This window comes from Acartia tonsa, chromosome 13 (genome assembly GCF_053477335.1).
Source record: "Acartia tonsa isolate MP-2025a chromosome 13, ASM5347733v1, whole genome shotgun sequence".
NCBI lineage: Eukaryota > Metazoa > Arthropoda > Copepoda > Calanoida > Acartiidae > Acartia > Acartia tonsa.
Genome location: NC_137272.1, coordinates 46,637,208 through 46,650,942, shown reverse-complemented (window position 1 = coordinate 46,650,942; position 13,735 = coordinate 46,637,208). Strand labels below are relative to the sequence as shown.

General features: G+C 31.9%; 1 protein-coding gene across 8 annotated transcripts in view; it reads right to left on the bottom strand.

Annotated features, from left to right (window-relative positions):
• Nucleotides 1-13,165, bottom strand: part of LOC145304735 (MFS-type transporter SLC18B1-like) — a 43,044-nt gene extending 29,879 nt beyond the window's left edge. For 7 of the 8 annotated variants that reach the window (XM_080146699.1, XM_080146691.1, XM_080146697.1 and 4 more), the window contains exons 1-8: nt 13,079-13,165; nt 5,389-5,570; nt 4,660-5,058; nt 3,172-3,255; nt 2,609-2,748; nt 1,909-1,975; nt 1,081-1,191; nt 323-433 (exon numbers count right to left, since the gene is read on the bottom strand). In XM_080146699.1, coding sequence (XP_080002825.1) covers nt 323-433; nt 1,081-1,191; nt 1,909-1,975; nt 2,609-2,748; nt 3,172-3,255; nt 4,660-5,032 — 886 coding nt within the window. In that variant the 5' untranslated portion in view covers nt 5,033-5,058; nt 5,389-5,570; nt 13,079-13,165. Of the gene's footprint in view, nt 1-322; nt 434-1,080; nt 1,192-1,908; nt 1,976-2,608; nt 2,749-3,171; nt 3,256-4,659; nt 5,063-5,388; nt 5,571-13,078 lie in introns of those variants that run through there. The other variant, XM_080146692.1, reaches the window with a different exon arrangement.
• Nucleotides 13,166-13,735: the final 570 nt, after the last annotated feature.

Sequence of the window (13,735 nt, the reverse complement as noted above, 5' to 3'; positions counted from 1 at the left end):
CCAAGGTTTTGTTAAGGAGACCTGTGAATGGTTTCAAGAAAGATCGAACATTATTTAGAAAATGATTATCATTTATATATTATTAATATAGGTATGTTAGAATTGTCCTATATAATTCAAACTGTCCATGATAATTCCTTAAACAGTTAGACAGCGTAGCAACTCTATAATTGTTACCAGAACGTCCGTACGTCCATTTAAAACATGCTAATTTTTTATATTTTATAATTATTAAAATAGACATGTTATAATTATCATTTCAATTTTAAACTTTGCATGATTGACGATTCCTATAACAATTAGGTACATGATAACTATTTACCTAGAAACAGTAGTCTGATGGAGCCTAAAGTAGCAATGTATCGTCCAAAGACGGGCGTGCACAGGATTTGGAGCAGAAACACCGAGGCAAACACCACACTGCTCAGCTTAACTGAAAACATTAAAATATATTTTCTCGTATTCATTCGAATCCGGTGGATAGGAACCGGTTCTCATCCATACGAAAAAACTATGTCTAGCATCGTATTATATCCAGCTTTCTACGAATATAGAAATGTACAATCATAAGATTAAAACTAGTTTTTTTAGCCCCGAGGTGACGAAGTCACCGGCTATTATTATTCGCGGATATCTGTCTACAATATATCATCCAAAGACTGGGGCGTGCACAGGATTTGTAACAGAAAAACCGAGGCAAACACCACACTGCTTAGCTTCACTGAAAAATATAAAATATATTTTAATATCCGCGGAAAGCTGTCTGTAATATATCCTCCAAAGACGGGTGTGCACAGGATTTGGAGAAGAAACACCGAGGCAAACACAACACTGCTCAGCTTCACTGAAAATATAACATATATATTTTTATATCCGCGGAAAGCTGTCTATAATATATCCTCCAAAGACTGAGGTGTGCACAGGATTTGGATAAGAAACACCAAGGCAAACACCACGCTGCTTAGCTTCACTGAAAATATAAAATATATTTTTTTAATATCCGTGGAAAGCTGCTTATAATATAAAAAGGGTGTGCACAGGATTTATCTATTTATCTATCTTTCTATCCATCCATCTCACCTGAAAGTCCATGTTCCTGCGCCTCTGTGGTATAGAATGGAGCCAAAACGGACATTGCCGACCCACTTAAGAACTCCAACAGCCCGAGCAGGAAAACCAAGAAAATTTTTGCTGAAAAAATTACAAACTATATAAAGTAGTAAGCTTTTTTTGTCTGTAGCAAAGGATCTCCTAACCACTGAACCAGTGAAACTTCTTATATTTTTTGTTTTAGGGTATCTGGGTAAGGTTTTAAGCTATTTTTCTCTCTTAAAGCCCCTAATTGCTAGGGGCGCAGCCAACTGTATAAATAAAAGACTGACGAACATAATGTGTTGTATAATACTAGCGGCTGCACTCCTAGCATCTAGGAGTTCTGTTTTGGAAAGGTAGAGTCCTCTAGGGGCGTAGCCGCTAGTAAACAATAAATTAATGAAGCCTTTAGTATCTTGTAAATATCAGAAGGGGAGGGGGGAGAAAGATTTGTAGATTAGTTATACCTTTATCTTAGAGAATTTACAAATATCAAGCTATTTCCGGAATAAGTCAAGTCTATGATTTAAAACCTTTGTATATTCTTGCTTGCTTGAAATTTGAGAATAATGCAGGATGGGAGGAGACATTGGATTGTTAATTACACTAGTCCCCAAAGTTTTATAAAAACGTTTTCTTATTCGTTTTGAGAACTTTTATCACATTTTGATTGGTTGGATAAGGTTAAGTGTCCAAAAATTTCAACCACTTAATTGAAATCAAGATAAGGGGTAATTTTGTGTATCATCATTGGGAAAGTACATCAATTTATCAGCCATTGTCTTATACCTTTAGATATCTGAAAACAAACCCTACCTGACTTAAATTTGTTTGATTGTTGGGAACCCTTAGTTCCTTCAAAAGCCACTCCAATATGATCCCTTGTCATTTAATGTAGAAATTTCTACAGGTTTAGTAATTATATACAGCTTTCCGCGGATATTAAAATGAGAAATTAGAAGTTTAAAATTAGTTTTGCTGGCTAAGAGGGTTATTATTTTCAGATTTTAGTTTAATATTCTTAGAAAGTTTTCTTTAATATGATGCTATACATGATTTTTCAGCATTGTTTAGAAAATAGTTCTAATCCAGCGGATATTAATCGGTTAATCGAAGCCATACTAGAATGATTGGATCATGGAAAGAAAACGAAGTAGCGGGATTTGTCGTAGCTTTTCTCCTGTGGGGCAATCATTAACATATACCTAACCTAAAATCAAAAGCTACTGTGAAAATAGGATGAAATCTGCTACTTTATTTTCTTTCCATGAACCCAATGATAATCAACTGATTTACATCATTTCTTAGCATTTTCTTTCCGTAACGGTTAGAAAACTGTAAGCTCTTTTTGTTTATTTAGACATGATAGAATTGTCCTTTCGATTTCAAACTTTGCATGATGATATTTATAACTGTTAGATATGACTTAGAAAGCGTCGCAAAACTGTGATCGTTACCAAAATGTCTCTATATTGATTTAAATCATGTTGATTTTTAACTTTTTTACATCATCCCTGTTAGCATTATGATCAACAACATTGCTGAAGTTGTTGATATGATCATGATCATTTTCATCTTCACTATCATCATCAGAAGAGTTGTCACTGTCGGAGCTGAGAAAATCTTCGGAATGAACTATGGAGGCTGTACTCTCTGTAGAGATAATTATTCATTTATATTTATCTTTGATCATTTTGAGTAGCATAATAGTTAAACTGATATGAATTGATTTTGACGAAAAATCTATCCCCACGAAATTTCTATCCCTACGAAATTGCTACCCATGACCATATTTATCAGTGAAAGAAGGGGACATTGGACTGTAATTTACACTGGTACCCAAAGGACGTTAACTTATTCGTTGGCTTAACAACCTTGGGAACTTCATTTAATTTTAATTGGTTTGTTCATTTAGTTAAGTGTCTTAACGTTTCAACCCATAATTGTAATTTACAGAAAGGGTAATTTTATGTATCATCATTGGGGGTGTTTATCTATTTATCAGCCATTGTCTTATCCCTTTAGATCCCTAGGTTAAAACCACCCTTTTACAAAACTGAATATAGATATGAATTCCTGATATAAGGCTGAGTTTGGACTTAGAGGTGGAGAGCCGTTCAATCACTTTTCCTTGCTCATTATGAACCATTATATCAACCAATACTAAAATAGATAAATAAATAGATAGATAGATAGATAGAGGTGAAAAGTCTTTCTACAACTTTACCCTGCTCATTATGAACCATTATATCAACCAATACTAAAATATATAGATATATAGTTAGATAGATAGATAGATAGAGGTGGAGAGTCGTTCAATCACTTTGCCTTGCTCATTATGAACCATTATATCAACCAATACTAAAATAGATAGATAGATAGATAAATAGATAGATAGAGAGATAGTTAGATAGATAGATAGATAGAGGTGGAGAGTCGTTCAATCACTTTTCCTTGCTCATTATGAACCATTATATCAACCAATACTAAAATAGATAAATAAATAGATAGATAGATAGATAGAGGTGAAAAGTCTTTCTACAACTTTACCCTGCTCATTATGAACCATTATATCAACCAATACTAAAATATATAGATATATAGTTAGATAGATAGATAGATAGAGGTGGAGAGTCGTTCAATCACTTTGCCTTGCTCATTATGAACCATTATATCAACCAATACTAAAATAGATAGATAGATAGATAAATAGATAGATAGAGAGATAGTTAGATAGATAGATAGATAGAGGTGGAGAGTCGTTCAATCACTTTTCCTTGCTCATTATGAACCATTATATCAACCAATACTAAAATAGATAGATATATAGAAAGATAAAGATAGATAAAAAGAGGTGGAGAGTCTCTCTATAATTTTCCTTGCTTATTATGAACCATTATATCAACCAATACTAAAATAGATAGATAGATAAGTAGATAGATAAATAGATAGATAGATAGATAGATAGATAGATAGATAGATAGATAGATAGATAGATATATAGAGGTGGAGAGTCTCTCTATAACCTACCCTTGCTCATTATGAACCATTATATCAACCAATACTATAATAGATAGATGGATAGATAAATAGATAGATAGATAGATAGATAGATAGATAGATAGATAGATAGATAGAGAGGTGGAGAGTCTTTCAATCACTTTGCCTTGCTCATTATGAACCATTATATCAACCAATACTATAATAGATAGATGGATAGATAGATACATAGATAAATAGATAGATTGATAGATAGAGGTGGAAAGTCTCTCTATAACTTTTCCTTGTTTATTATGAATCATTATATCAACCAATATTAAGACAGAGAGAGCGAGAGAGAGAGAGAGAGAGAGAGAGAGAGAGAGAGAAAGAGAGAGAGAGAGAGTGAGAGAGAGAGAGAGAGAGAGAGAGAGAGCGAGAGAGAGAGAGAAAAGAAGGAGAAGGAAAAGGAGAAGGAGAAAGAGAGGAGAAAGAAAAATAGAGAGAGAGAGAGAGAGAGAGAGAGAGAGGAGAAGGAGAAGGAGACAGAGATAGAGAAAAAGGAAGAAGAAAAATAGAATACAGTACCTTGAAGACCTGAAACGCTTTCGGGGGAGATTGAGAACCCAGAGTCTTTGCCACTCCCTTGTCCAACAACATCACTTACTCCAACCTTTTCCACAACCTCTGTGGTGCAGTTTGTTGGTATAGCCTTACTGTCACTGACTATAGTTGTAAGCACTTCATTCAGGCTTATCAGGTCTGCACAATTGATAATGTACTGTTCCTGTACAGTTACTGCTGCTGAGGAGGGAACAGAATGTCCGCCATTTTGTTGCTGTGTACTTGTAGGAACATAATCTTCGCCATTTTTAATAAAATTGGCGCCATTTTTGGGAATAATATCTCCGCCATTTTCAATGTTGATATAATTCATGTTATTGTTGTTTTGTGAAGCCATTATTGTATTATCACTGATTACACCACCTTTTAACAAAACATTTTATCAACTTTTTAAAAATTATATAAACTTAGCAAAATATCTCTTAATTGGCTTTGTTAAATGAGCGTATAGGTTATTGGGTTTTTGAAATACATTTTTCATTTTAGTTTTAAAAAATTGGTGGGGGTATTTTCTTTCTTTTTTTTTTGGGGGGGGTAGGGGTGTCCGATCCCCCTAAGAAAATAGCCTAAAATCACTACAGGACCAGTAGGTATATTCAATGAAAAGTAGAGCCCAATCGGTTCAGCGGTTTCTGAGATCTTAAGCTAGAGACAGACATAAAAAGATATTAATGTAAAAGTTGATAAAATTACCTTTATAAAAATTGGTTTCTTGCTCAGTTGATATAATTTAGGTGTGTGATATAATAATTATTTATAATAATATAAATGTTTTTTTTCACTGGTGTCACAAAATAATCACAAATTAAAGTTTACAAATAGAAACTAAATCACTCTCTAACTGATTACTTGAAATTTTAGATTTTTTGGGTTTCCTAAATTTTGGTTCACAGTTTGGCCATCCATAACATTTTACAAGAGATTGGACAATTTAAGAAAAAAAATCCACGAGTATGATACTATAATAGTTAGGTACAAGATATGATTGTTGTATTGTGGTAAAGATCTTAATTTGTAAAAAAAATTCTGAGTAATCCCAAATAATACAAAGTTTTAAATGGTATTTAACACAATGTATGTATGTATTTCTAAAAAGTTTAGGTTTATTTTCCAATAGATTCTTTATACAACTGCTTAAAACTAAATTTAGCATTAACAACTAATAACACCTAAATAAAGTTAAATCTCTTTCCAGATTATACCTAATTTTAACAGGAATAATCAACAACACTCTATTTGTGATTCTAGTTTTAAATGGTATGTAACAACCTGTAATAGTTATTTCTTTCATCGTATTATAAACCGCTTTCCGAGGATATAGAATGTACAATATAAGATTAAAACTAGTTTTTTTAGCCCCGAGATGCCGAAGGCACGGACTAAAAAAACTAGTTTTTATCTTATGATTGTAAATTTCTATATTCGTAGAAAGCTGGATATAATACGATGCTAGACATAGTTTTTTCGTATGGATGAGAACCGGTTCCTATCCACCGGATTCGAATGAATACGAGAAATGTAATTCTTTATAATTCTAGAAAGGTTAGGTTCATTAACCCAGGGGTCTAAAGGGATAAGACAATGGCCGATAAATTGATGTATATCCCTAATAATGATACACAAAATTAACCCTTCTTAGATTACAATTAGTGATTAACCAATAGTTTCTTTACACACCTTCTTAGAACTAGATTTAGCATTAACAATTAATAACACCTAAATAAAGTTAAATCTCTTTCCAGATTATACCTAATTTTTACAGGAATAATCAACAACAATCTATTTTTGAATCTAGTTTTAAATGGTATGTAACATCCTGTAAATGTAATTCTTTATATTTCTACAAAGTTTAGCTTCATTAACCAATAGTGTCTTTACATATCTAGATTATACCGAATTTTTACAGGAATAATCAACAACAATATATTTGTGAATCTAGTTTTAAATGGTATGTAACATCCTGTAAATGTAATTCTTTATATTTCTACAAAGTTTTGGTTCATTAACCAATAGTTTCTTTACATATCTAGATTATACCGAATTTTTACAGGAATAATCTACAACAATCTATTTGTGAATCTAGTTTTGAATGGTATATAACATCCTGAAAATGTAATTCTTTATATTTCTACAAAGTTTAGGTTCATTAACCCAGGGGTCTAAAGGGATAAGACAATGGCCGATAAATTGATGTATATCCCTAATAATGATACACAAAATTAACCCTTCTTAGATTACTATTAGTGATTAACCAATAGTTTCTTTACAAAACTGGTTAGAACTAGATTTGGGCTTAGCAAATAATAAGAAGCTACACCTAAATTAGGTTAAATCTCTTTCCAGTTTATACCTAATTTTTACAGGAATAACCAACAATAATCTATTTGTAAAACTAGCTTTAAATGGTTTAGATAATAGAATACTTTCAATAATTTTTTTTATTTAGTGGAAAAATTTAAGTTCTAAATTCTTTTTGATAAAAATGTAAAATTTTTATTTCAAAATTACGCAATTTTTCAATAATAATATTGAAAACGCATTTTATTATTTATTTTGTAAAAATAAACAACAAACATCATGTGATATGTCAATAAATACTAATAAATTGCTTATTAAATTGTTATAATTCTTTCAACAATCAGTTTTTTTACGCAATTTTTTAATTAAGAGTTGCGGATTTTTGTTGACGCCAGCCTAAAAAAATATAACTGAAAAACTACATTTTATCAATATTACACATATAATGTTTTAAAGCTAAAAAAGGCAGAATTTTTAACAAGGGAGAGGTAGGTTTCTGGTAAAATCTGTAAAGGTTATGTATTATAAGTTAAAAACAGTAGTAGAACGATAAATATTTAAGTTAACTTTTAAAAAAAATTTAGTCTATAGTTCCTTCCAATAAGAAATACACATATTTAGTGAATATTATCGTTCTACTACTATTTTTATGCCTTAAAACACACACCTCTTCGGATTTTACTAGAAACCTACCTCTCCCTTTGTTAGGAAATATTTTTAAATCTTATATTTACTTATTTTTCATAAGTTAAGAACTTCTATATGATATCAAAATTGTCCTTAAATTGTCTTTAATGCTTTAGGATGCACTAGCGGTTACGCCCCTAGAGGCTTCTGGGGACACTATGGAGGTATTGATGGGTTGGGGAAATATATGTAGCTTTATTTCTTTATGGTGTTTTTTTTTGGGGGGGCGAGACATTTTCTGGGGGCTATGCACTTAGGAGGGTGGGTGGAGATACCCTCCCCTAAAATAGTTAAAACCCTTCCCCGGACCTATAAGAAGCTTCACTGTACCATACCGGTTCAGCGGTTAGCGAGAGCCTTCGCAACAGACAAAAAAGTACTTTATATAATAGGAGTTATTATGTATGATAAAGATAAACGGTACTTTCCCCATAAATGACAGTCGGGCACAGAAAACTCCCTCCCTTATTAATAAAATGAATTGAAAACAAGGGATAATAGTGGTACCCAATCCTTGTGGAAGGACCCAGTACCCAAAATAACCCAACCTATTTCAGGGATCTAAATGGATAAGACAATAGCCAATAAATTGATGTACATCTCCAATGATAATACACAAAATTTCCCCTTCTGTAGATTATAATCAGTGGTTGGAACGTTTAAACACTCAACTTAATGCGACAAAAAATCAAAATTCACTAAAGACCCCAAAGTTTTTAAGTCAACGAATAAGAAAACATTATTATAATACTTTAGCGACTAGTGTAATAAACAACCCATAGTCTCCTCTCTCTCTGTGTACCACTTACCTCACCCTTATTTCTATTTCATTTCAAAAATGATAAAGGGGGTTTCTGTGCTGAACAAGGCATTTTTAGGGGAAATGCCACCAAAGTAGGAAAAGTAAGCAAATAAAACAGCTGATGCAACAATTTTTGAAGATTTAATTAAACAAGTTTAAAGAATATATTTTTCCAAAGCAGTTTCTTAGAATTTTTGCATTTCCTTATTCAACTATTTTTCATTATATAACATCATGATTATTCTTTTTCTTTCAAGCTATAAAATTTCTGTAAAAATCCTTATTCTATACCTATATGAGCGATTACTTTTTCTGTTTTTTACCTTATGAATTATTTTCGACAGATTTTTTATAAAACGGCTTGCTTTATTGCATCAAGATCTATGACAGATCTATATAGGAAATAAACGTCTATATATGAGCTCGAGTCTTCCAATAGTAGAGTGTTTAATACTCATAGTTCTCCAAAAATCCATAATAAACTCTCATTGACCAGAATTTAAGACCCATTATTTTACTCTATAAAGAATAAATTCTTTTTTTAAATTTCATGTTGCTATTTGAATTATACTAAAGTATTAAATTTCTATTCATAAAATAGAAAATTTAAATTTATAGAATAGTAAATTAAAGAAAACTTAGTTTTAAAATAATTAGATACTAGCGCTGCGTCTGTAATGTGTTCAGATATTAAGCTAAAATTTAACATTTAACTAAGTATTTTAACCCTTTGAGGATGATAATTTGAAACAAAAAAATTCTAGGATCCTAAAATATTTTAAAGAAAGAGAGACAAAATTATAAATACGGTTTTAAATAAAAATAATGAAATTTAAAAAAGATGGAAGGAAAGGGAAGTGAGAGAGAGGGACATATAATCTCTAGTTCTATAAATAAGAAAATTTCTTTAATCAGGCTTTTTTTAAAACTTTCTTTTGAAAATAAAATAAAAATTTGAGGGGGTGAGGGATCAAATTTAGACTCCACCATTTCAAATACCCCTAGAGACCTCTAGTGGCGTAGCTGCTATTACAGTAATAGGATACCTGTCTGTTTGTATGTACCGAAGGATCTTAATAACCGCTGAACCGATAAGGTTCTCGTTTACAGTGTAGCTTCTGATATGTCCTGAGTAGATTTAAAACTATTTTGAGGGGGTGTACCACACCCCTTCCTAAGAGAAACTAGCAAAAAAAAAGTAGGAGACAATAAACTTTTTGTTCAGATAAAAAATCCCAGTTTTGGGAAATTCTAATGACATATGATCTTAGCTTTATTATCTATTTTGGATTAAAGATTTTTGATTTGTTTGTGAAATAGTACATTTAAGTTCATGAGTAGTAGGTCATGATCTTAAAATGTTTCCTAACTGTGACACTTCAGGGAGGGAGGGGACAATGGGCTGTTTATTGTACTAGTCCCCAAAGTTTTATAATACCCTTTTCTTATTCGTTGGCTTAAAAACTTTGAGGACTGAAATTGAATTTTGATAAGTTGGTTTATTAAGTTTAGTGTCCAAATATTTCAACCACAAATTGTAATCTAAAGAATGTAATTTAATGTATTATCATTGGGGATTTATATCAATTTATCGGCCATTGTCTTATCCCTTTAGATCCCTGGTTAAACTGACATCAATATACAAAATATTACAGGGAAAAAAGAAAAATATTTGTTTTGAAAATTAGATATCATAGATACTTTACTTTATATAAAAATCCTAATTCGAGGAATTATTTTATCTGCTACGCCCCCTAAAGGCATCTGGGGGCACTTGAAAGTCGCCCCGCCCCCACTTTAACTTTAAGTTTTATGTAAAAAAAATTTTGTTTTGGGGGTGGTGAATGGTAATACCCTTCCTCAAAATAGTTATAAACCTTTCCAGGACCTTGAGAAGCTTTATTATAACGGAAAACCATATCAGTTCAGCTGTTAGCAAGACCCTTCGGTACAGATATGAGATAGACACAAAGACATCCTGTTACTTTAGTAAAACTTTCGGGTATAGTCCCTTTCGTGACAACGCCTCTTAAGGGGCGTTTTGTCGTCTTTTCACATTAGCTTTTGATAGGTTTTTTTTAAGTTAGTTTAAATTGGGTTAGGTGATTGCCCCACAGGGTTAGTTTATTGGCCCTGAAAGGCTAGAAATAGGGGGAAAGCACTGTAAAAATACAATGAAACGCCCCTTAAGGGGTGTTGCCACGTTAGAGACTATACCCAATCTTTCTAGTCATAAAGTTAGAGTAACTTTAAACCTTTAAAAGCACTTATTTATCTAATAATTCGTGATTAAATGTAAAGATTTGAGAATCACATGATTAAAATCATCAAAATATAAATGTGTTAAATGAAATATTAAGATAAATACACCAAAGAGTGATATTTCTTCAGAAAAAAAACTATTATGCTATAATTAATTTTCTTGGTCTTAGTGTATTTAACACTAGCGGATACGCCTCTAGGAGCACTTGAAGAGGGGGGAGTTAAATTCTATTACTCAATTTTTTGTTCCAGATTTTAAATAAAATTGGGGGAGGGGGGGAGGATTTTTACACCCCAAAATAGTAACAAACCTTCCCAGAAGCTATGGGAAGCTACACTGTAAAGGAGAACCATATCGGTTCAGCGGTTAGAGAGATCCTTCGGTACAAACAAACAGACAGACATTCTGTTACTTTATTATAAGGATACTATGTTTTTCCCCCCAACATTTTGGCCAGTCAAAATATTTATAAATGGCGTATTCAACGTTTTGTACAATTATAAAAGTTTAAAATAAATTTCATTGCTATAAACTATCCCTCCTTATGATAATGACAAATGTGAAACAAATCTTTCATTTAAGTTGTTTCCAAACAAGGCTGGAATTAATGGATATAGAATACGTGGATATTGTGGCAGAGGAATTTTTATCGTCAACTTAGGTTGCTAACAAAGTCCTCAGACATTGGTCAAAACGTTCCTCCATTGTAAGAAGATGGGGAGATGTGGTAAAGTCATAAGGAGGAGGGGTTATAATTGTATTATCCAGCTAGGAGTTATATTTTATCAGGGTATGCGAGAATCTCTCACAATATCCACTTATTCTAAATCCATTGTTAGTTTACTGAGGTCTAAAAATTGGTGTGCCATTCCCACCGCAATAGATCACATCAAATGGGCACAGAGTTTTTTCCAGGGGTTGTGCCAAGCCTAAAAAGAGGGAGTGGAAACCTTGTAGAGGGATGTAAGGGTTGGATCCCAACTCTGTCTATGATAAAATCGGTATAGCGGTTATATATAATAAATTTAGATAATACAAAGGAAAGGGGGGGGGGGTACTTTTATAAAAAAAATTGTTAAGTTCTGATGATTTGATAATGCAACACACGTGCACATTTATTCACAACAAATTGCGTTTTTAGAACGGCTTCTACAAATTAAATGAATTTAAAATTTTCCGTGCATCTTTAAATGTAAAACAAACAAAAAACATATGATTTTTCATAAATACAGTGTGTTTTTTTTTATGAGAACTTTTTTGAAAGCAATTTTACCCCACTTATAGTTATCAGAATTTAATGATTAATGGCTTATTTTCTTCATTTTTTAAGGCAATTAATAGAACAACAACAAAAAATATTTCAGTTTTTATTTAAAAAGTACAGTAAAATCTAAAATTCAAAACTTAGGTGTCAACATCTAAAAATGGTTTTAGCGCATTTTTCTTATGCTCAAATAATCAACCTTTTGCAAGAATGGCTGCTAAACACTTCAAAGTTGAGATATAGAGCTAAAAATGTATACAGATACTATTAGGGACATGTACTAGAACATATCAAAGTTTGAAGGTCATATCTCAACCAGGGAGGGAGTACTGGCCCCTCAAAGTCGACTACAGAAAATCCATTTTTTTAAAGAAAAATGCGCTAAAACCATTTTTATATGTTGACACCTAAGTTTTGAAATTTAGATTTTACTGTACTTTTTAAATAAAAACTGAAATATTTTTTTTGTTGTTCTATTAATTGCCTTAAAAAACGAAGAAAATAAGCAATTAATCATTAAATTCTGATAACTATAAGTGGGGTAAAATTGCTTTCAAAAAAGTTCTCATAAAAAAAAACACTGTATATAAAAACACATATAAAGTCCAAATTATTTAAAATTAATTGGGTGCTAACTACAACGTCCCAAAAAAAAGAATTTTTAAATGTAAGATTTCTAACTTTTATAGGCGAAAAATTAACTCTCCCTATTTCATAAACGGTTTTGACAATAAATATAGAATATATGAATATTGTAAAAGATTTTTTCATACCCTGATAAAATAAATGTTTTTCTTAGCTGGCCAATATAACGAAACGCCGCCTCCCTTTCTGGAACATATTGACCAATATTTGAGGACTAATTAATAGATTAGAACCTGTTCTTAGCCATACAGCCATTTAAATATCCGCGGAAAGCTGTATATAATACGATGCGTTATTCTGACGGACATATAGAGTAGATTGCCTACTATAATGTTCTGTTTTAGATATTAATATAGTGTTTTTCTATATGTGTTGGGACGGTTTTAGGCTATTTTCACTAGTTATGGATGGCCGGGACTCAAACCTGACAGAGCAGACGACTCCGTAACAAAAGAGAAGAATAGTGATGGCAATGTTGGGGCTGTGCATTTGTAATCCGGTCAACACTCTACACACAGACCAATACTTAAATATTTATATTTACAGTTCAATCCTTAAAAAAATGTTTGTTAGTTTCCATAAATACCACCTCAAAATATATTAAGTCAGGGGCTTTGCATTTGTAATCCGCTCAACACTCCATAGAGACCAGTACTTAAATATTTCATGGAAAGTTAAAGCTTTTAGAGAATTAAAACAGAGGTATAAATTATTCATTCTTTTTAGAAAATTTTTGTATTTATAGTTCAATCCATGTGACGTCATAAAGATGAAGGAGATGAGAGGAGAAGTTGGAAAGAAAATCCATAAAAAATAGATGAATAATCCCTCATTTTTATGACGTCACATGGCTGATTTTTGAGTCATTTTGTCCCCTTTCTCTTTATTGTTGTTGAAATTATTCAAGGTTTAGGTTTCCTGTATAAATGTATAAAGGTGCTAGGAAGCTCCCATCGGAAATCTGAAAATAAATAAACAAATTAGAATGTTTCATCATTTACTTATTTTTTTGTGTTGTTCTTTTCCTAAAATTGCCCCTAGAGGCGCCTAGTGGCGAAGCCATTAGAAGATAGATTAAACA